This window comes from Hippoglossus hippoglossus, chromosome 16 (assembly GCF_009819705.1).
Source record: "Hippoglossus hippoglossus isolate fHipHip1 chromosome 16, fHipHip1.pri, whole genome shotgun sequence".
NCBI lineage: Eukaryota > Metazoa > Chordata > Actinopteri > Pleuronectiformes > Pleuronectidae > Hippoglossus > Hippoglossus hippoglossus.
In genome coordinates this window covers 4,044,002-4,066,153 of record NC_047166.1, presented here as the reverse complement: position 1 = coordinate 4,066,153, position 22,152 = coordinate 4,044,002, and the positions used below count along the sequence as shown (strand labels likewise).

General features: G+C 41.7%; 3 protein-coding genes and 1 long non-coding RNA gene across 5 annotated transcripts; 2 read left to right on the top strand and 2 right to left on the bottom strand.

Annotated features, from left to right (window-relative positions):
• The first annotated feature begins 88 nt into the window (after positions 1-88).
• On the top strand, positions 89-1,307 carry LOC117776293. Its single transcript, XR_004616415.1, has 2 exons — positions 89-796; positions 842-1,307. It is a non-coding gene; the product is annotated as an uncharacterized LOC117776293 (long non-coding RNA).
• A 187-nt stretch (positions 1,308-1,494) lies between these two features.
• dnase2 (deoxyribonuclease II, lysosomal) lies at positions 1,495-8,909 on the bottom strand. Of its 2 annotated transcripts, none has more exons than XM_034610086.1 (7): positions 8,510-8,909; positions 7,198-7,295; positions 6,826-6,997; positions 6,072-6,174; positions 5,694-5,858; positions 3,500-3,718; positions 1,495-3,316 (listed from the first exon to the last, which is right to left on the bottom strand). In XM_034610086.1, the coding sequence occupies exons 2-7, from the start codon at positions 7,293-7,295 to the stop codon at positions 2,898-2,900; spliced, it is 1,176 nt and encodes a 391-aa protein (XP_034465977.1). In that variant the 5' UTR covers positions 8,510-8,909; the 3' UTR covers positions 1,495-2,897. The 2 variants fall into 2 exon arrangements, with proteins under 2 accessions (XP_034465977.1, XP_034465976.1); XM_034610085.1 differs by having other exon boundaries at positions 8,592-8,897.
• Positions 8,910-9,342: 433 nt separating this feature from the next.
• Positions 9,343-13,720, bottom strand: LOC117776278 (G-protein-signaling modulator 1). The gene is made up of 5 exons (XM_034610093.1): positions 13,211-13,720; positions 12,240-12,758; positions 11,756-11,921; positions 11,280-11,509; positions 9,343-11,112 (listed from the first exon to the last, which is right to left on the bottom strand). The coding sequence occupies exons 2-5, from the start codon at positions 12,711-12,713 to the stop codon at positions 10,972-10,974; spliced, it is 1,011 nt and encodes a 336-aa protein (XP_034465984.1). The 5' UTR covers positions 12,714-12,758; positions 13,211-13,720; the 3' UTR covers positions 9,343-10,971.
• Positions 13,721-14,277: 557 nt separating this feature from the next.
• Positions 14,278-20,581, top strand: pbx2 (pre-B-cell leukemia homeobox 2). The gene is made up of 8 exons (XM_034610081.1): positions 14,278-14,677; positions 15,286-15,359; positions 16,806-17,050; positions 17,883-18,073; positions 18,295-18,430; positions 18,663-18,804; positions 19,336-19,430; positions 19,793-20,581. The coding sequence occupies exons 1-8, from the start codon at positions 14,427-14,429 to the stop codon at positions 19,871-19,873; spliced, it is 1,215 nt and encodes a 404-aa protein (XP_034465972.1). The 5' UTR covers positions 14,278-14,426; the 3' UTR covers positions 19,874-20,581.
• Positions 20,582-22,152: the final 1,571 nt, after the last annotated feature.

The following is a 22,152-nucleotide window of genomic DNA, read 5'->3' as shown; positions in this document are numbered from 1 at the left end:
TTTATACCCTATTGGGTGCACTCATTGTTTCCCACAATGCATTGTGAAACGTAGAGCACGTTTCACAATGCATGATGGCAATATGCATTGCGCTGGTGGTGGAGAGACGGGAATTGTCGTATAAATGTAAATAGAAGCAGAGCATCACAGCACAAAGTGTGGGAAAGAAATTTATATCTACATTTAAAGATGATCATTGAATGTTTTTTTTACCTTTAAGTATTAATACTAAGTGTAAAATAAAGGTTTAAAATTTACTGTGATACTTTCCACCAGCCGATGTTGTTGTACGTCATAATTCCGCGACAACGGCGAGATTATCTACGCCAAGTAGTGTCCGAAAGTAGGGAATAGTGAATGAGTGATTTCAGACACAACCATAGACTCTACACAAAGATGGCCGACATGACAACTCCCCAAAAGTGAAGCCAAAAGCTGTCTCTGTGTCGAAGTCTCCTTCAAATGCGGCAGTGACTGTAACACGGATATTTTGGCTCCGTTTGTGGATAGTGGGAGGAAGTGGAGACACGTCGTCCATCTTCACATTCAGTCTATGCTACGAGACCAAACAAGAGCTAAAAGAAGTTCGGTATAAGTGTTGGCAGCTGTTAGCCAAAACAAATTTAAAGGCAATAAGATGATACATTGATTATTTTTGGTATATTTCTGCCCCTTAGTGGCCAAACATTTAATGGCTGTTACTGCAGCTTAGAAACAACTCGCAGCTCTTTCAAACTTAGTGGCTTCGCTTCCCTGTTGAGGACAATGAGGGAAATAAAACTAAAAGAAACCACCGGTTAAACGTTTCGACAGAGCTGAAGCTTGAATTTGATTCACGCAGATTTCCCAGCAGCTCAGCAGGATCCATCTTTACTCCTGTTTACGTGCAGCACAACGCCTCAGCTCTTCTTTCATGTTGTGAGTCAACTTCAGAGCAGGTTTATAACACTCAACCTCAAACTTTGACACAAGTCTCGTGACCTCTGGTTGTCGCGCTCCCCTGCTCGGTGCCGGTGACGCCTGTTTCACATCGGCCGAGGCACTAGCACGGCTGGACCAGGGAGAGGATTCTGGGTAATAATAATGGATGACGTGTGCTAGCGTTAATGCTACGCTACTGATTGTTTTCTGTGCCTTCCTCCACAAGGGTGCTCACCTTTCCCCATGTTTGCATTAGAATGTACGCAGCACATGCGGCGGACACGCAGTCGCCTCCAGTGCTGCGTCGTCTCACATCAAAGCTATTTATGCACTACATACAGGATGTCCTATTTTTGTGGTAATAAATTTACTTTTATATGAATTAATTGCTTTGGATTGATTTTGCTGTGACACATTCCAAGGTTCAATAGAGAGGGTTTTTTTCAGGGCTGCGGAGCGTCACATTAAAAGAATTCAAACTGTCTACACATGTCATATTTTATGACACTTCTATTTTTCTCACGGATGAGGAAAACAACACAGCAGCTCCAGGAACACACCTCTGTTTATGTCTTTTGTTTTTTTTATTTAGATTCAAGACAGCCAGCGTCTTTATCTTCAAGCAAATTTCAAGATCACAACGAGTGAATGAGAACTAGAAACAAAACCAAAATATTTCTGGTTATATCAGGAAAGCACTCAGTTAATAAGACAAACATTCATTAAACACAAAGTATTAAACCATTCCCCCCACACATCATCGCAGTGCAATTTATCCCACGTTGTTAGTTCCAATCCCATTTTCCTAGTTTCAACAAGCAAAGCTTCCCTGAGAACACACCCACCAAGCAGCTCATGTTGATTATAACAGTTTATGAAGCAGCACTCGTTCACTTTGCAAATTCTCTCTTCAGTTTCAGTTAAAACGAGCCGGCGGCTGAAAAGACACTCGAAGTGATGCTTTCATTTCATGAAAGAAAAAAAAATCTCTGCGTCAAGGCTGGATCTTTATTAGTTATTGCTAAATGTGACGCACTTTGAGGGTTTTGTATTTTTCAAAATGAACCTCGTAGTTTCCAGAGAACCCATCTGATTGGTTCCTTGTCCTCCTCCGGGGGACAACAGATTAAAATCATTCTGAACAAGTTAAAGGTTTTTTGTTTTTCTCAATCAGCTTCTTATTATGAGTCATGGGATCTCACACACTCGACACACACTTGTATTTTTTACCAAACGACAGCCCTGCAGTCCATACTAAGATGTTTTGGCATGATTGGCTCTTTATAAATTACCTAAATGTTTTTAAATTTTGCTTGTAGTCATGAATATTTAATGTTATAGAGACATAAATTCCAGCTTCTGCTTCAGAACTAAGAAAACCTCATTCATAATCCCATCGACGTGTGTGACTACACCAATAACTAGAAATCCAGCCTTAGACTAGAAACTTTCTCATCAGTGTTGTGTGTGGCTTGATTCAGGTGTGTTAAGATAATAACAGTAGTTTTCATCTTTATCGTTAAACATTCAATATTTGTTTTTAGTTGCCTTTAACAAAACAGCACTTTCCATAAGCCCACATAATCGTGGGATAAACGTATTTGCGGGACTGTGGTAAGTTCAGACACGTCTGTAATAAGAGAGAGACAGAGACAACTGAACGCTGTGGAACGTTTGAAACAGCAGCAACAATAAGTTTAAAAATGACTTTAGAAGAGAGGATGTGGACGGAACCAATCGATGACCATGTCGACACAAGTACCGGGTCTGTAGTGCTCGTATTTTTTTACTGAATAATCGTCTTTTAACTGTTTATCAAAGTTTTTAGTTTTCTTATGGTAACTGATTTGTCTTCGAATATGAAAAGTAAATATCATGAGCACGATTCATTTTTCACAAAGACTGATGAAAGAAATGTTGAATGAGAACTACAACTTGTTTGGGGCTTTTTCTCTTACAAACCCACATGAGATGCATCATAGTGGGCGTTTCCTCACGCCCAGTTGAGCCACCACGTCTCCAGCAGGGCACGGGATGCTTGCTCCTCCACAATCCTCACACTGTAAAGCTGCTGTCCGGTAAGCCTTCCACACCACAGGGTTCTGCAGACACACTGTGCCTCCCCCCCGCTTCTCCTCCGCCTCGTTCCGGTTGATGTCTCCAACGCACACCCAGCCTCCTCCGACACCCTCCCCGGCCGCCTGGGTACTGACGGCCCACTTGGAGTGGTCCTGGCTGGCCTTGAACGTGAACCTCTGCCCCGGGCTGAGGAGCTGGATGTCCAGGACCTTCCAGCCCAGTGAGCAGTCGGAGGGGAGGATGCCCCTGGAGCGAATCCAGAACTGGACCAGGAGGTTTGACTGGAGGCTTGGGGCCACCCAGGAGTGGTACAGGTCTGACAAAACAGATGTTTTTTATCAGTTAAGGTGACATAAAAACTGTGAAAAGCGGATTAAAGATACTAGAGTATTAGAATATCCCAAATTAGACATTGTCATGAAACACTGGTCTATTTATATCAGCACAAAAGCCGAACGTGAAGCTGAGACAAGGTGAACTGAACTTCTCTAAATTGTACCATTGTTAAAAGAGGCTCCTTTGGCAAAGCTGATGAAGTTTGCTCCACCCTTCGAGGTCAAAGCCACGCTGCGGTTGGACACAGGTTTGACGTGTGGGAAGATGTGACCGGACAGATGCTTCTTCCCACAGAGGGCAGCCAGCGAAGGCACCAGTGACGCCAGGGACTCTGGGACATCGCAGTCGTACACGTGAGGCTGATTGATCTGCAGCTGCTCGCCTGTGGTGCAAAACAAATTAGATTTAAGGGAAACGCTGCTACCAGAATTTATTAAGTACAGTTAATAAATAGCTCTGTAATTTCCTACATTTCTCAGAATTATTTCTTTCTCATTGCACATAAGTGGAAAAAATATGTTCACCATCTTCTTTGCCTAATAAAATTCTCCCTGCATGATTTGTAGTGTAAAACCAGCAGTGATACAAAGAGGCCTCGAGAAAAACTACATATCCTAATGTTCTCTTGACTGAAGAGTAACTTGTGTCAATGCCAGGTTTTCTGGTCAGTTATTGGGGGGGAATTAAAAACCACACCTACAGTTAACACTACAGTAAATAATAATATTACAATAAATTGTTCCTTTATTGGCATTTTCCTGCTAAAAACAAACCAGTTAACAATTAGTTGCAGCACTTCACTAATTTTGACCTCAACACATTATACTCTTCAGTGTCAATTAGAGCTACAGCTGATGATTACTTTTCATTGTTATTTAATCACTCCATTATTTTCTAATTAAGTGACTCATCTTTTGTTCTATAACATGTCGGTGAGCATTCACTTATGTGCATCACAGCTCGTGATGGACAGTTTGTATTGTCCGGCCAACAGTTCAAACCTCCAATTTATTAAATTCATAATGATATAAAACACAGAAAGGCATTTTTGAGCAGCTGGAACCGGAGAATGTTTATTATTTTTTAGCCACAATAGCTGGAGGCATTGCCCAGAAATTTTGTATGAACATCATGATCGCCACAGGATGCGTTCTACTGACCTTGGTGAGCTCCTGACTTTTCTCCTCCTGACTTACAGCTGTGAAATGCCTCAACAGATAGTATAGTCACAATATTGGTATTCTGACAAAGTAATTAACTACATTTTCTTTTAACGTATTTGTCCTTGTATCATGCATAGGTAGCATTCATGATCACAGGAGTGTTAAATCGCAGTTTGGGTTCATTAATGTGCAAATTCATGCTGCAAGGTGCTCAGAATGAAACATGACCAGGCTGCAATCACCTTCTGCCGCCCGACACCGCGTTTATTGCGCCGTGTTTTCCACGACACCACGGAAACTGTCACACTCTCAACATCCCAGCTGGAGAGGCGAGAATCTGATGGAGCGAGTGCCTGCCGCAGTGTGAGGGCCAATATCTCTATGGTTACAAAACCTCAATCTAATTACATTACCCCAGGCACTGCTATAGCAACTGTGCCAACTGCCGGGGCTGCCAGGGAGCTGCAGCGGCAGCGCGGTGACATGGTGATGACACCTGTTTACGCTGATTGTCTTGGACGGGGACGGTTGCTGTTGTGTCAATACCTGACTGGATTATTAAGTGCGACAATAAGGCGATGACGGCTGAAAGAAATCCATCTCAAACCCAGACGGGTTGAATAAATAATGATTTCATACCTACACTGAAAACACAACTTGTGATTTAATAACCTTGGAAACAGAGGAAACTAAAACCACTTGAACGTGTTGAAGCTTCTTTTTTATCTTAAGAGCACTTGAAGGCAGAGTAATGCACCAATCAGCAGCAGAGGAACTGAATGCAGGATTTCGAGAGATTGTGTGGAAAGAGGTAAGATGATTGGCTCATGATTGGCTCATGTATATAAATGATAAGAAAGCTTAAAACATGAACAACAGCAAAACCACAGTATGTGCCTATTTATATCTATAATCTTATACACAAAATGGCAGCATTTTAAACCCCTACAACAAAATTATTTTGTTGATTTGCTGCACAATAATGAAATACAGATTTTTCCAGCCACGAATTCAAAAATGAACTCTTCTTTTCCTTGTTAATTAAAGCAAGTCTGTAAAATATTACATAAAAGGGGACACGAGGCAGAGCAGGAATCTTCATTAGCCGCCTGGTCATAACTCTAATGTGATAACAGCATCTTTATAACAGCTTCATCTGTGCTAAAAGTCCACAGAGGGGGATTCCAGTCTTACCGATGGTCTGGAAGCGTTCGAGTGGGTAGGTCACGCAGATGAAGTTTTGTCCGTTGTTCACACCGCTGTCGGGGTAGGAGAACTCTCCCGCGTGTCGTACAGGGGGGAAGCGAGGGGTACTGTGGACCAACCAGAAGCCCTGATTTTTATCAAGCAGCACAACACCTGAGGAGCAGAGACACTAAATTAGTACACAAACAATTCGGGGTTAAAAGAAAGGACTGCAATTGTTAAAGGTCTAGGTATTGGAATCTGGAAGGGAAACTGGCATCGGAACATTGGTCGTGTGCTTATTTCCTGATTTGGACCAACAAATCAAATCTTCAGCAGCTTGTCTGGGCTGTAGGAGCATTAGAGCCGGACTGTTCTGGTTGTCACCTTTCGTGTGCCCCCCTTCGTTCCCGCTGTTGTCTTCCCATCTGCCACCAAGGTTCTTAGTCGGCATCTGGTCGTTGTAAAGGACATACGCTACCTCTGTGTTCTGAGGAGGACAGAGATTTGGGTTTTTTAGCTGAACTTCAAAACCATTATACTTGGACAGAAGCTAAAAAAAAAGGGAAGAATCACACTTAGGCTGAAATCAAAAAATAAACTGTCGTATTAGGGATCCACAGCTGCAGCGAGAAAGACTGGATGAAAATAAACTTTTTAATAAATTTCCCTTCTTATTCTCAGTTTCTGATTCTGATCTATTGTAATCAGACAGAGACAGAGGGAATTAACCGAGACACAAGTCTGTCTATGACTGCAGAAAAAAAACAGAAGTGGTTTAAAAAATAAAGAACATCTGCTCTTGATATTCTGCTGATGTCTGGGAGATGTTTTTGATGTTTACTGCTCGTGTTGCTTAGGAAAATGCTGTGAGCTAACGAGGATCCAAATAAATAAACAAATAATACTAAAGTGACGGCAAAAGGAATCTAATATTATCACAGCAGTTTTTTTAAATACCATTTCACATTACTAATCATATTTGCTAATCAAATAACAAGGAACTGGAAACTGTCAAGTCATTTTAGAAAGCATCTGTCGTTCTCACGTTCATCTCGGTGATTTCCCTGGAACATAAACTTCTATGCTCATGAAAACAAAGATGAATGTATTTAATTTGTTACAGCAGAGAGAAGCCGACCTTTCCTTGTGAGTAGAGTTGTCCGACCGTCCTGCCCAAGGCTCCCGTCGTGTCGTTCACGGTCACCTTCCCGTCGGTCCACCCTTCACTCCCTTTGTCCAACAGTAAATACAGTTCACCCCTTGTGGGGGATTTTTCCCTGTGTTGTTTCGGCAGCTTGTACAGATAGAACCTAACTCGGAGAAAGACAGCGAGAGGGAGACATTTAATGAGGATTTATATGTTGGAACTTCTTTCATTGCTGCATGTCGGAACACTGTAAATTTAGTTTCAAATTACTATTTCATCTTTATAGGAGTTTGAAGGATTTCTGACACATAACTGTGCTCATGTAAAAGCTTGTTTTGTCCAGGACTGTAAATAATGAATTACCAGTCCACAGCTTCTCCATTGTCATTGTAGCAGGTGATTGGTGAGCTGCCACCCTCTACTGGCCCGAAGAAGATCAGCACGGACAGGAACAGAAACATCTGGAGAAAAAGACGTAAATTAACACAGTTACATGTGTGTTGTGTGTGAATTAAACTGAGCTTCACCTTTTTTCAAGTCTATTTGAAAACAGCACCGATGTGACGATACAGTATGTACGTTACTGGTCATGGTCATCGTTTCTCTTTGTTTATACTGGCTGAAGACAGATTCCAGACACAGATGTAAGGGATGAGGAAGAAAATCCACAGTATTTGTTTTGTGCAAAAGTGCAATGTGAAGTTACTCTGAAGTTAACACAGGGTTTCAGCTCTCGGACAGAAGTGGGCATCTTTCAGCCACCACTTCCCTCTTGTGTCTCAGGAACTGTGTCTCTGCTTCATTTGTCCAATTCTGACTTTTAATAGACTGAGATTAACTTCAGCTGATTGTTGAGGCCAGTGTGAACAGGAGGGAAATGTTAAAGCAATCAGCGACGCCCATTATACCTGTGCACATGTTTGTACAAGTGCATTTTTTGCAGATAGACAGAAGAAAGAAATTGTGAACACACCCTTTAAAACCTGGAAGATTTGGATTGTAGTATTTTCTTTACTTTCAGTTTCCAGTGAGACCTTCCTCAATACTAAAATCCCTCTAATGTACTGTAGCATTTTTACACTAGTCATAATTCTAAGGATTTTTCCACCATTTATTACAAAGATCTAATTAAACGGAACAGAATATTAAATAGCAAGTTAAGTTATCCAGCCAGGTCTAACGTGAACATGGTAAAAATCTGTTATTATAATATTAAATTTGTCTTTTTAATAGGTCCTTTTAACTGTTGTAAAATACATGAGTTAAAACTTAAAATATATTTATATATCTGTTTAAATCTACACTATAATGTGTTATAAGTTATAAACCACTAATTAAATGTTAAAGGAAAGTCCTTACTTGTGTAAAATGTCAAGGTTGTTAGGATTTATTAATGTCCAAAGTAATTAAACACTGAAGTTAAAATATGTAAAGGAGTAAAAACCAAAAACTCTACTTTGCCTCTGAAGTGCAGTGAAGTAAATGAACTTAAATGTAGTACTTGAATAAAGGTACTTCACTACGAGTTTTAGTAAAATAAATACATTAAACTAAAAACATATTTACAACTTGAATAAATCTCAGGATCCTGATGCAGCGTCGTAAACCTGTGGAACCACGAAGGGAAACTAAAGTGTCGCAGGTGAAAGTTGAATGAGAGTATTGTTAATCTCACCTCTGAATGAACGATGAGTTTCCTCCTCGGTTTGTTTCTCTGGTTTCTCAGAATGAAGAAGATTCTGTGAAGTTTACAAAACCTGAGTTTTCATCAAGTTTCATCTTCAGGCCACATCCGGGTTTTTAGAGCTGAGTCCTCGCGAGCAGGATGAGACGGTGACGTAGGATAACAACAAGCTAGCTTGACAACGAGCTGGCTAACAACAAGCTAGCTGACAACAAGCTAACAGCCACAAAAACAACGACAATTACAATCGTAAATAAACAATAAACTGAGCGGAGTAGTTTGTACAACAACAGAGAATCGCGTAAGAAACAAATGACGGAGAAAATGTGGTGTTTAGCAATTTTTTTAATAATCCGGAAATGACCTCGCTTGTGTCTCATCCTTGTATAAACCACCGAGGATTCAGTCAGGTGGTCGGTGACGTCAGCCAGTGGGCGCGGCCGTGTTTTCAAGCAACAAATAAAATGTAATAAAATGAAGAATAGCTAAATATCTAAATATAATATCATGTAATGTGATGTAATTTAATGTAATGTAATGTAATGTAATGTAATGTAATATAATATAATATAATATAATAATAATTGTCTTGACAAACTCCTTTTTAATTATCTGTCAAACCTTTGCATTAGGTTTCAACTTTATTTGTCATATACCAGTTAACACAGGGTCAACAGTACAATGAAAGATGTTGGGCAAGAAGAAACCGGTCAGCTCAGCAGTGCGATAGTTAAATTAAATGAAAAGCAAGGTAGAAAGAGCTCAAAGATAATAATACAATACAAAACCAAAGCTATATACAGTCAAACTTTAACAGTATGGAGTGTGTGTGAATAGTTACCGCACATGTTTATGTATAACTATTGAACAAATAATGTACATTTCCACATTAGGAGTGAAACTTAAACCTGATTAGAAATTCAACCTGCAAGTTGTTTATTCCAGTTTAAAAAAAAAAAAAGTGGTTTCTTTGTTGTCACATGCTTTTCCTCTTCTCCCCCTCCGCCCCTCTCCTTTGTCTGACATGTTTGCTGCCTCTCATACTTTCCAGCAGAGGCATTGAAAGAAGGTCATGTGGCAAAATGATACTATAAAGGTTTTTGATATGTTAATTGCTCACCCTTATTTATTTCACTATTTCAAATAATTCAACAAAAAATCCTCACCTGGGCGTCCTGCTGCATATCACCCCCTTTATATCTTAACCCACATTTCCTGTCTGTCTTCACTGTGCATTAAAATACACATTAAAAATATATTTTTTTAACTGAGTCCACTGAGTTCAGAGGAGGTCACAGGAGTCCACTTCTGCCCAGTGACACAGAGCTGGTTGTTGCATGTGTGAAATTGTGCAAGTTAGGTATTATGCCTTTAAAAACAGGAAGATGGATCGTGAAGCAAATACAAGCAGAGTTTATCGACAGTGAACTTCACGTATTGATGTCAACACTGGCTTGACAAAGTCCTCTTGTCTATATTAATCGTACAAAATACACACATTATAATAAGTTTTCACAGCTACTTCCATGTGTGTAAAGTTGTCATTCTGTCACTGCATGTATCTGCTTAAATAAATAGTCACTGTTTGCCTCTGGGATTCAGTCGTGTAAACCAAAATCAGGAAGTTTGAGATAACAACTTTTTTTCTGTCCATTTATTCTGTTAAAAATTAACACATTTATCTTTTATTCCTCATTTGTTAACTGCTGTAAATTGGACATCACAGGCTCCTTTATTTATGTGTGAATGTTTTGATGTATCTGCGTCAGGATGTTTTTGAAAGATCAAACCGGATCTAGTTTGTGAATGATTATGATTAATGATAAAAAATTACAGAGCAGGTTTTACACCTCCCTTTTAGAGTTAGCGTCACTGCTTGCAGTTGAGGAGTTACAAACATAAAATAAAAATGAAAGAGCACATGCTCTAATGATCAAATGATATCCTCATAAGAGTGTGTGTTAGATCTCTTTTTGACAAATTAAAAAAAGTTGGCTCAGGTACATTTCTGTTAATCATTGGAGGAGAATCATCCATATGCTTTGAAGCCCTGTGCGGCCTTGGAGCTTTTATCTCCTCCACACAACTGTTCCTTTTATGTCGTCTGTACAAAAAAGGAGAACAAACTGAGATCAGTACACTGCCTCCTCCACATCGAGAACAGGAACACACACGCACAACCTTTCAGCCACTCGCTGCAGACTCTCAACACAATGCAAAGTTTGTCCAAAAGAAAGCATATCTGCTGAATGAAAGAACTCACAATCTCATCGAGAACATTGCTCAAGCGTTTTTGTTCTCAACAGTTTTAACACTGACAAACACACAGGATTAATAATTCCCTAAAACACAGGGTCAGCAAAACCGCTCTTTTAACAGGAAGTCTGACTAAAAAGGCTACAATACTGGAATGGCAGCCACCGTAGCCACAGTCTTTCTTTTTGTTTTCCATCTCAGGTTTCCAGCATGAGTGGTAGTTCAGTCCTCTGCTCTTCCATGCGTCCACCCTGGACCCTCAGGAGCAGGGAGAAGAAGTCCTCATCGTCCATGGGACCTGGAGCTCTGCTGCGCTGGTCCTCCAGTCTGCCCTGGGCCTGTGGGTGGAAGGAAAACAGTTAAAGCCTGAAATTATATGTAAAAATAAAAAATCTCTTCCTGAGTTGTCCCGATACTCAAGTCTGCCACGAGTGTAGACTTGAGTATCTGAAAACCTCTTCTATCGTGATAAAAGCATTGAAACAATGTAGTTCTGTTTGCTTACTTGTGTCGTGAGAATCATATTATACAGATCCTCTTTGGGCACAGGAACTGGAGCGGGCTTTCTCGCAAAAGACAGTTGCTTTATGCTGCCTCTGAAAGTCCTGGCTTTTGGTTTGGGCGGCGGCGACCTTTCCAGCTGCGCCCTCTGGTCATCAAGGCGGCGGGCTTGAGCGGTGGCCACCTGCTCGAAAAACTCCTCTTTCTGCAGTGAAGTCATGGACGAAAAGACGACTGTGGAGAAAGGAGAGAAAGGAGCTTTGGATGATCGGACAGCAGGAGATTATAAGTGATCTGTGGTCCAGAAAAGACATGAAAACATGGTGTAGCTGCACAAAACATTCTTGAGGTCACGTTGTAGTTTTGTGTTGTTTCAGCTTGGTTAGCGTGAGTCAGCAACACGACATGGGAATGAACAAATGCAACCGCTGTGTTGGTTTCATCACTTTACTGCTAAAAAAGACAAAGTCGTAACCTCACCTCTGTGGCCTGGTTTGGTTGTGCTGGGCACAGAGTGGCACCTCCGTCTCCCGAGGCCACCCTCCAGCATGAAGGAGCAGCGCTGGTCATTGAGCCGTCTCCCCTCCGTAAGGGTGCAGAGCAGCTCGTACAGAGCATCAGGGAAGTCAGGGGTTAACCGGTGAGCCTGAAAATAAACGTGGGTTGGTGGCAGGAGAAGAAGTAAAAAATAAAAAAAAAAGAATGAGGGCGGGAGGAAAAGGTTTCTCAGTAAGTGGCGCAGACTGTTTGTTGGCACAGCAAAAGAATTCACTTGACTCCTACGTACTCCCACATGCTCAGTAGCAAAATGATACCTGCTGCTTTTCCATCACAACATTGTTTTCCTTGCAGAGTACATGGTGGCTGGTGGTAAAGTCAAGAACATTACTCTCTGTTCACTGCTGAGTGAGTTACTAACAGAGGTAATCTCAGGGCACGAGTTACAACACAGCAATTTACAAACCTCTTTTGGATCCTCATCTTGGCTCCGTGTCCCCTTAGGTTGTTGCTTGGATACGTTTAACCTCTTCACGTCCAGTTGAGGGTCATTTGGTTTGTCTCCATCCTCTGTGACACCGGGCTTCTCCGATTTTTCAGGAATCCTCATCACTTCATCTGATTGCGCTTCCCTTTTCAGTCCATTATTCATGCTCTCAGTTTCTTCCCGTTTGACCTCTTCATCCTCTCCTGTCTGGCCAGCCTCTGTGTTGCTGTGCAGTTTCCCCAAGCTCTGCTCTTCTAAACACATTCTGCTCACTCTGACTTCTTCATTCTTGTCCTCCCCTGTGTGCTCCTCTTCCTCTCTCAGAGCCAACTCTGCACTGGAGCCCGGAGCGATTTCAGCCCAGCTGCTTGTTGCGCTTTTTTCAGCGACACCCTCAGTTATGTCTCCTTCTTCGGTGATGACGAGCGGACACAGCAGCCCCTCTTCAGCCATTTCAGCTATGATCGCGGTGAAGTCTTTTAATCTCCCTGTCAAACGCTGGCCAGAAAAACACACAGAGACAGAGGTTGGGGTCAAATAATTGGGGTCAAAGACTTGAAGAACCACATTGTAAATCCGTCTGAGAAAAATAAATCAACAATCTCTAAATATAACAACACTGGTGAGACTTTACATGATGGCTGCTATGGAGAAGCTGTGCCTTTGTCTTGCAAGGAACTTCACAAGAAACGAGTTTGGCAGGTTCCAGCTTGTTGACTACATGTGTTTAAGCTGAAAATCCAACCTTAAGTATTATATTCCTGTTACCTGGGTCAACAACAGTGTGTGAGACAATGTGACCGGAGACTTCCAGTCACTAACTGATGATTTCTGTATATTTTACCAAACATTTCACTCTAAATCTTGTTGACACTTGTATTTCCCACATTCTTTTGCCCCCAAAAGGTTTGTGAACCAACACAGTCAGTATTCTGTAGTTTCATTCTTACCTGTTTTTTGAAAATGTGTCCGTTCAAATCATCATCTCTTGAAGTCACAACAGACGGAGCACAGCATTGTTGACCTGAGACGTGCCAATATCTGTTTGAAGAAAAGAATATGAAGGGTTTCACACGCCGACGTGACAAGCTCTCGCCCTGTGTGTCTGCTCTTTCTACCTTCACTCTGTCGACTCCTCTCTTCCTGTTCCTCTTACCAAAGCCCACCCCTATTTGGCCCCCTGGCAAGTCATGCTAATGTGAATTATCCCCACTAAATGCAGAACAAAGCTCCACTGTGTGTTTGAATAGTCTACGTACGCTACAGAGCAAAGTTTGTTAAAATCATTTGAGATGAAGTTAAAGCTGTCAGAGCAGCTTTGAGCAGTCGCTGCTTTTTTTTTTTACTGCTGCTCACTTGATTATGTCAGACCTGAGTGGAGCGTGTTGAAACAGGCGCGCAGTTTTCTGATGGGGTTGTGGTTTTGGCTCACATCCTGTTGACTTGTAGCTAAAAGGAGAAGTTGACTCAAACCAGTTAGAGAAGCTGCCGAAGTGAGATTATCACTTTAAACCTGAGAAATTAATTTAAGGCAGGTGCTAGTTTCAACATGAGGATCTGTGTACGTGCTTGTAGCCAGAGAACATGATCCCTGTTGTCCTTTCGTTAGATGTGATTTGTTTTCATAGATAGATAGATAGATAGATAGATAGATAGATAGATATATATATAGATAGATATATAGATAGATAGATAGATAGATAGATAGACAGATAGATAGATAGATAGATAGATAGATAGATAGAGAGATAGATAGACAGATAGATAGATAGATAGATAGATAGAGAGATAGATAGATAGATAGATAGATAGATAGATAGAGAGATGGATAGACAGATAGATAGATAGACATAAGGTGATTGAAAGACAAATATAAATACAGATTTAAAGATAAATAACCTTCTCACACACACACTGGAATCACCTTGCACTCTCTGGTGTGTTGTTGTTGTTGTTGATGATGTTGTTGTTGTTGCTGTTGTGTTTACATTCTCCTCTGCTGTCCCACCAACGCCCGCTCCTCCACCCGCTGCAGTGAGCTCACCCAGTACCTGTTCCTCCCGTCCATCGCTAGGGGACTCAGCCCTGTGAGATGTCTCTGGTCGTGGTGTGTGTCTGTGATCACGGTCTGTGAGCAGCAGTCGTCGCCACTGTGCGTCGCTGAAGATGTTGCAGCAGCAGCAGCCGTCGCCTCTGACGGGCAACGGGCCCTCCAATGGCCGGGGACTCGGTATGAGCGGCCACCCCGGGATGCATGCGCTCAACTCGGTTCACCCGGCGTCCCAGCGCCGGTCCGACGGAGGGGACGCGGGCCTCGAGGGCTCGGAGAACGGACACGAGTCCCGCAGAGACATCGGCGACATACTGCAACAGATCATGACGATCACCGACCAAAGTTTGGACGAGGCCCAAGCCAAGTTAGTGACAACTTGTCTTTCCAACTTGTTTCCGAGGCTTCGCTCGCTTTTCGTTCCGCCGCTTTGTCGAAGGCAAAGTTTCCTGAACTTCACTCCATTGTTTAGGTTGTTTAGCATGCAGCTAGCTGTGTTAGCTCACTGTAGCTACAGAAAACAAAGTTCATATTACTGCGACCCATTCAAATAAACGTGCAGCTACGTCACCCAGCGCTTGTTATTTACACACAAGTGTTTTTCTTCTTTTAGCAGCTTTGGTCTAAAACGTAGCCATTGTTAGCCTGCTCGGCTAACTAGCTAAGGCAGCTAACAGCTAGCTGCTAGAAAAGCTAATGCAAACGCCAAATTACAGGTTTATACGCCTAAACTAGTCGTTAGTTATTTCCTTAACAAATGAGAACATGAGTTAACTAGCTGGTGACCGTGTACATGCTGGTTACCAGTGGACCCAGTCGCCCCTCTTGGCTCGAAGCTAGCACGCAAGCTAACGTGTGCTACATTAGCCATGCTAAAGCTAGCCGTTCTGTCACTCAATCTGTGTCTGTTGTTTGGGTCCGTTCGCCGTCCAGAGGCTTGTTAAACTTACACGTGTTTCATTGTCTCGTTCACAGGAAACACGCGCTCAACTGCCACCGAATGAAACCCGCGTTATTCAGCGTGTTGTGCGAGATCAAGGAAAAAACTGGTACGTGCATGTTGTTGTTTGTTTGTTTGTGTACATCAATGTTGACGCTGTCAGTGTGGAGCTCCTTCATCACACTGGGTCACTAATAACATTCACAGTAGGAGTTGGACTCTTGTTTGTCATTAAATCTCATTATTCTTATTTTGCGGCCTCAGGAAAACAAACTGACAGGAGCATAAACATCATCATCATCATCCTCCTCACACAGTTCTTATGTAAACTTGGGTTTAAAAATAGATGCAAAAGACAACAGCTGGATAAACAGATACAAGCTGCCTACAGGGAATTGCAATACATGTGTTACTGCTGGTTGCGTCAACACGTGTGTTCAGAACGTGGCACCAGAGTTGAACTTGTAGGCGATTCCCTGCAAATGTGTACGACAGTGATCGATGAGATGGTTAGTGTATGGTAATTATCAGGATTTAAAGGCACTGTATTCAGTTTCCTTTCAAATCGTTCTAGTTGTACATTTCATTTTCAAACTATCTTCTTTTGCACGGCACATGCAGCAGTGTCATTTATATAATGTTTTTGTTTTGTACGAGTGCTTCCAGGAGATACTACAAACTTATAAACCAAAAATTGGGGTTTGGTTCCACAATGTGCCCCTCGGGGTGTTGCTCTATTTATATTTGCATCTATTTATATTTCTGTTTTTAATTCATCTTTTTCAGTCAGCATCATAAGACCTGTAGGAAACACTGTCTTGCTATCTGTGAAGCCCATCATCTTGTAATGGGCAAATGTAAAATCCATCCAAAGATAGAGAGAAACACTTTGTTTTATGTTGGTGAGAAGTAAAGAACTAATGTAATAGTAATAATGTAATGGAAGGTCATATCAGCGTCACTGGTTTTCTATTGTACCTTTAAGGCGTTACCATCAAACAGTGGTTTATTGTAATCTGTTTTATAATTAAAATGCCTGTAACAACACCTTTATTTTAACTTGGTGAATTACTGTAAAGGACAATTTATTTGTGTCCTTTTTTCTTGTTAAAAGGAAGCTGTTGTTTAACAGTATGAATTTAAGAATAGATTCTAAGAGGCTGTTTACAAAATGTGATCACTTCTACTTTCGCTAGAAACAAAACTGCAACTCGCTCGACCCAGAAAACAGGATGTTCTGACGCGGGTGATATAAATAAATATGATGGCAAATAGAATAACCACCTCTCCACTTTCAAACGCAGTGCATCATTGTTTCTGTTGGCTGACGGCGCACATTTGAAGGACAAACATTTTCAGAATCACGAAGTCGCAGGGACACAAGAACAGCCTGCTTGAATTAATCAGTTTTACAGGCTTCAATTTAAGAAAATGGCCTTGAATGAATTCAATTATTTGAAGGGGGGAAGTGTAATGTGTGTTACAGCAGTTACATTCACTCTGTCAGTGTTTCCCAAACACAACCAACAAGCTGTGACATTTGTATTATTGACAGGTTTGTCAATGAGGAACAACCAGGAGGAGGATTCTCAAGATCCTCAGCTGATGCGATTGGACAACATGTTGTTGGCGGAGGGTGTGGCGGGGCCGGAGAAGGGTGGCGGTGCCGCTGCCGCCGTGTCGGCAGCCACCAGCTCGGGAGGGATGTCACCCGACAGCACGCTCGAGCACTCCGACTACAAAAGCAAGTTGAGCCAGATTCGCAGTATCTACCACACTGAGCTGGAGAAGTATGAGCAGGTATCGTGTCGCAACAGGAGATGAGCACTGACATTGCCTGTGCACGCTTGCTTGTACTAGAGCTGCTCACCAGAAACATAATCCCCTGGCATGTTAGCTCTACAGTTCACAGCAGATCACTTTTCCTTGCCAGAGAATAATCCTTTATCTTTATGCTGCTGATCAAAACACACCAGACAGGTACAAGCTTCATGTCAACACCAATTCCAACCTACACATAAGTCCTAATTGTTATTCAAGACGCTATATAAATATGTTATGAAATACATTTTTCCTGCAACACAAAATAAATCCTCTTCCCATTAGTTAAAGACACCTGTTGAATTTACTGCACATTTAATACATAGTGAAACACACGTCTTTCCTCTGTAGAGTTGTATTGAAGTAAATTGCTTTTATGCTTATACTTGTTTATACTTTTTATTTGGTGTTTCTAATATTATAATATTAGAAAAGAGGCTCTAGTCCTGTACAACCTCACTTTTAACTGTGATCATTATAAATCTGCTTGAATTTACACCTGGAAGTCAACAAAACCTGAACATTATAAACTTTGGAATTGAAAACTAAAATCTGTTGCAATAAATTGGATTATATTGGAAAGGTTTATATAATGAAATGCTATGTACATGTTTATTGACCAGAAAAACATTATTGTCAGCCTTCAGAATGTTTTATTGTGACATGACATTTTTTCCCCTCTAGAATCAGAACAGACTGTGATTAATCAAAGCAAACCAAATATAAAATAATACTTCACAGCTTCAATGCCCTGCACACTTCTGTCCTTCACTGTCTGTCCTCTCGTGTCCTGCCCCCCCCCCCCACCCAGGCGTGCACCGAATTCACCACCCATGTGATGAACCTGCTTAGGGAGCAGTCACGCACGCGGCCCGTGACCCCGCGGGAGATCGAGCGCATGGTGGCCATCATTCACCGCAAGTTCAGCTCGATCCAGACTCAGCTGAAGCAGAGCACGTGTGAGGCAGTCATGATCTTGAGGTCCCGCTTCCTGGATGCTAGGTGTGTGTGTTTCATTTCTTTTTCTAAATAATTATATATTTCCAAATGTCAATTTGCACATATTTCTAGGTCAAACAATATTTATTTTTGTGAAACATAATTGTGTTATCATAACAGCCATTAAGACCTGAATGTATAAGTGGACAAAAAGAAAAAAGGGGTTTAACAAAATCAAATCTCAGTAGTTTTCTCACGCTCGTCCCCGGTTTGTGTGTCATCAGGCGCAAGAGACGTAACTTCAGCAAACAGGCCACAGAGGTCCTGAACGAGTATTTCTACTCCCACCTGTCCAACCCTTATCCCAGCGAAGAAGCCAAAGAGGAACTCGCCAAACACTGCTCAATCACCGTCTCTCAGGTAAGTCACGGAGCCCTCTGCACGTGTAGGAACAAGCAGTTGTGAGTTATCAGTGTGTAATGGAGTTTGAACAATCAGTATCTGTACTTGAACTTGTCTCAAAGACGAAGCATTTATATTTCCAGGGTAACTCAAGGTGAAAGTAATTATCAGCATTTGAATCTGCTTCTCATTGTAATCTTCCAACATAAAAGCGTATACTGAATATTGTCCTTTTTTTTTTTTAAATCAGGTCTGCAACTGGTTTGGCAATAAGAGAATCCGCTACAAGAAAAACATTGGCAAGTTCCAAGAGGAGGCCAACCTCTATGCCATGAAGACGGCCTTGGTGGCCAGACCGGGCGACGATTCCCCGCACACTCCCAACTCCACAGGTACGACACCCAAATGAAAGCTACGGCTCGAGAAGCCTTTTGCCTCAAGGCAGTGGAAAATGGTGTTAGCTCCACTCTTCTGTGACTCAGTTAGTCTCCACCCTGACTGTGTTAATACGCACAATGAGCTGCCCTTGTGAACTCGGCTTTGAGGCTGAGGTAACTGGCGTTCACGAAGCCACCGCGGACATTGAAATAGAGCATCAAGAAACATTTTTTTTTAACATGTCTGCTGTTTTGTCATCTTAGCTTTTGTTATTGCAGGTTTTCGTTTTACATTTTTCATTCTCCACATTTTCAAGTGAATAAAGCTGCTTTCAGACTTGCACTGAACTCCAGACATTCTCCTGAAATGATCCAGACACAAATGTCTCATTGTGTCAGTTTCTGTTGACATTGTTAAATACTTAAATGTCTGTTCATTGTCAAGTGAGCCCATGTGAGAATACAGCAGGGACGTGTCTGGACAATTCATGGCGAGCGAGTGGACGTGTTGATTACGTTTCTAACACGCGGTGTTTTTTTCTTCAGGATCTGGATCCTTCTCTCTGTCTGGGTCAGCTGACGTTTTCCTCGGGGCTCCACCGGTGAATGGAGAGCAGTCCGCCTACCAACTGGGAGCGCAGGTAAATTAATACAACAACAATTACCTAACAACATTTTACTTTTGCAAAGTTAAAACCTATTTCTAGAATGACTATTGATCAGAATAATTTATGGCCAAATTTGTCGTGTACATCGTATTAATGTTTTAAAAGGTTTTATCTCTTTAATATAGTTTTATCTTTCTCATTAGTGGTTATGTATTTTATGTACCTTTCCAATTTAAAAAGAGATGCTGTCCACTGCATTCCCTCGAAATGTAACACAACTTTGACAAGTTCTTAGATCAGTTTCATGTCAACTTTCTGTCAAAGTACAGATATAAGTCGCTGTATTGTTCCTTTTTGTTTATTTGTTTCCTCTTGCCTTTTCTGTTGTTGCTCAGGCAAATGGGAAATGGCCGGGTCGAAACTCGCCCCCGGGTAACACCTCGCCCCACAGCGACAACTCTGAGAACTCTGACTGACGGCCCCGCCCACTGGCACAGAATGACAGCGACGGAAAGATTGACGGTGGAAAAAGACCGAAAGAATGATATCACACTTCCCACTTGGCTGCAGTTGTTTTGTATGTTTGGTTGGTTTGATTATTTTATATGTACGTTGTTTCATTTTCTTACTGCTCAGTGGGGGGGGGGGGGGGGTGTCAATATTATGTTGTATGATTAGCTGAGTGCATGGATGGTAGAGTGAAAATGTGTGTGTGTGTGTGTTGTGTGCATGCAAGTGTGGTTTTATTATCGGGGTTGTAGGGTTTCTTTTCCACTACTTTTGACATGTTACTGAGGTGTTTGTGGTTGGGATGGGGGGGGGGGGGGGGGGGGGGTCGCATCACCGTTGTTTTTAGCACACTATATATCGTTATTATTAATATTATTGCTGTTTTATTATTCGTGCTACAACTGTTTTCATTTTAACAGCTCAGAAAGAGAGAATGCATTTAGTGAATGAGGGGCAATAGAGAAAAATCCAAAGATTTTGTGCGTTTGTTTCTCTGTTCTGTTTTTTTGTGTTTCTACCGGGTTTATGTGTCCCTGTAAAATGAACGAGGTGAGTTTGAGTCCATATCAATGGTTTGAATGAGTATATCAATAGTGCTGTCTTTTTTTTCTGTACAGTGAAACACCTGTATTCTCTCTACCTCTTTTACAATAAAGACTCTGTATTCACATCCAGCTGGTGAGTGGGGGAGTGTTCTGGGTTTGAGACTCCAAACTAAATCTAGTGTTTTGACTGTGTTTAGACATCAGGTCGTTTCATTACCTTCACCAGGGAGGTTGTGATTTCTTTGCTGTTTGTCTATCACACAAACTAAAAAATCGATTTTGTTGTTAGAGGAAAGAACCTAGTGTCGTTAAATAGTTACTGTTAGACCTCGATGGAGGTTTGTGCCCTAGTGACACTGTGGTGAAGGGAATTTCATTTATGGTTCTTTAATTAAATCGCAAAATGAACAGCAACACATTTTAGTTGTATAGTTTTCACTGGAACTCTCACAAATACTGAAAAAGCACATTGATTTTTCAGATATCGATTCCCAGAGTAGAACAAAACGTATAATTTCATGATTTTAAATGTAAAAATATGCAGGAAATTGCAATAGAAAATGTTTGTGTGTAAGTCAAAGCAATAACATCAAGATATGTCTAGACTTTGACATACAAATTTCACAGGTGGAAATTTTTAAAAAAAAGTTCTCTTTTTTAAGTAAGTTAGAAAACATGAGCCCATTATATTTTCTGAGGTTAAGGTCAACAGGATGTTTCACAAACCTCCTAAAATGATTCAAGAGCCTGTATTTACATGTTGTATAAGATTTAATTCAAACACTGGCAGGGGGATATTGCATAAAACCATAAACAAATCTATATTGACCAGATAAAACCAACTGCTCTATACAAATGTAAGATTTGTTTTTGTTTCTTTGCCATAAAGTACATGGTGGATCTGTTTCACGCAGGGAAATGAAGGTATGTCTTCAGCCAAACGGTTAAACTGAGATAAGGTTTTACAGCGTCTGGAGTTAAGAGCCCACAATGGGATTATAACCACGTGCCCCTGATTTAATGTCGTTAAAGGCTGTTTAATGAATGCGAGGCAGTGAGGGGCAGTGAGGGGCCCCTGAGGCTCCACGCTGGGATCCACTGGTCCAATCAAAGTTGCCACTCGTGTTTCCCACGGTCTCCAGAGAACATCAAAGACTTCTCACGAGCAAATGTGTAACAACTGCGACGCTAAAGGACGCGGCAGCACGAGACCCAAATGGCACGCGTGGCGAGGTGTGAACGCAAAATGTTTAACCATTGTCACACCTCCCCCCCCCCTGCAGACTGAGAGACATGTGCAGAGGCGTCAAGCGTGCACGGATGGCGAGGTGTCTGCACCCGCTGTAAGTGAGCGCACAGGCGATTTCATTGGAGAAGAGAGAACCGAAAAAGAAAGAAAGATACATTAAAGCAAGAAAACGGTCAAATGTGCAGTTGGCAAACGTCTAATTACTGATTTGATATTAATCCTCATGTCAGAGTTATGATTCCTCGGTTTGGCCGCATCCTGTTGACTGTGGGTTGGACCCTGGAGGACATGAGCCACATGTTTCGGTGCATTAACTAAACAGCAGCACAGATGGACCGAGGTGTGAACTCATGCAGGGGCGAGCATCTCAAAAGGTTCACGCGGCACAAACGTTGACGTGCGCTCAGTTTGTCACGTCCCCTTCGTGGTCCAAATCTTACATTTGGCAACT

What these genes read in the sequence shown, in the direction of transcription:
- dnase2 (XM_034610085.1), bottom strand. An exon ending in CGAAGGGGGGCACACGAAAG is followed by an intron (nt 5,859 to 6,071) that starts GTGACAACCAGA and finishes TCTGCTCCTCAG; the next exon opens with GTGTTGTGCTGCTTGATAAA. An exon ending in AGGAGCCTCTTTTAACAATG is followed by an intron (nt 3,317 to 3,499) that starts GTACAATTTAGA and finishes CTGTTTTGTCAG; the next exon opens with ACCTGTACCACTCCTGGGTG.
- LOC117776278 (XM_034610093.1), bottom strand. Translation starts at nt 12,713, where the DNA reads ATGGCTGAAGAGGGGCTGCTGTGTCCGCTCGTCATCACCGAAGAAGGA. An exon ending in AAGATGAGGATCCAAAAGAG is followed by an intron (nt 11,922 to 12,239) that starts GTTTGTAAATTG and finishes GTTTATTTTCAG; the next exon opens with GCTCACCGGTTAACCCCTGA. An exon ending in ATATGATTCTCACGACACAA is followed by an intron (nt 11,113 to 11,279) that starts GTAAGCAAACAG and finishes TTCCACCCACAG; the next exon opens with GCCCAGGGCAGACTGGAGGA.
- pbx2 (XM_034610081.1), top strand. Translation starts at nt 14,427, where the DNA reads ATGTTGCAGCAGCAGCAGCCGTCGCCTCTGACGGGCAACGGGCCCTCC. An exon ending in TCCCGCTTCCTGGATGCTAG is followed by an intron (nt 18,074 to 18,294) that starts GTGTGTGTGTTT and finishes GTGTGTCATCAG; the next exon opens with GCGCAAGAGACGTAACTTCA. An exon ending in GCTCAATCACCGTCTCTCAG is followed by an intron (nt 18,431 to 18,662) that starts GTAAGTCACGGA and finishes TTTTTAAATCAG; the next exon opens with GTCTGCAACTGGTTTGGCAA.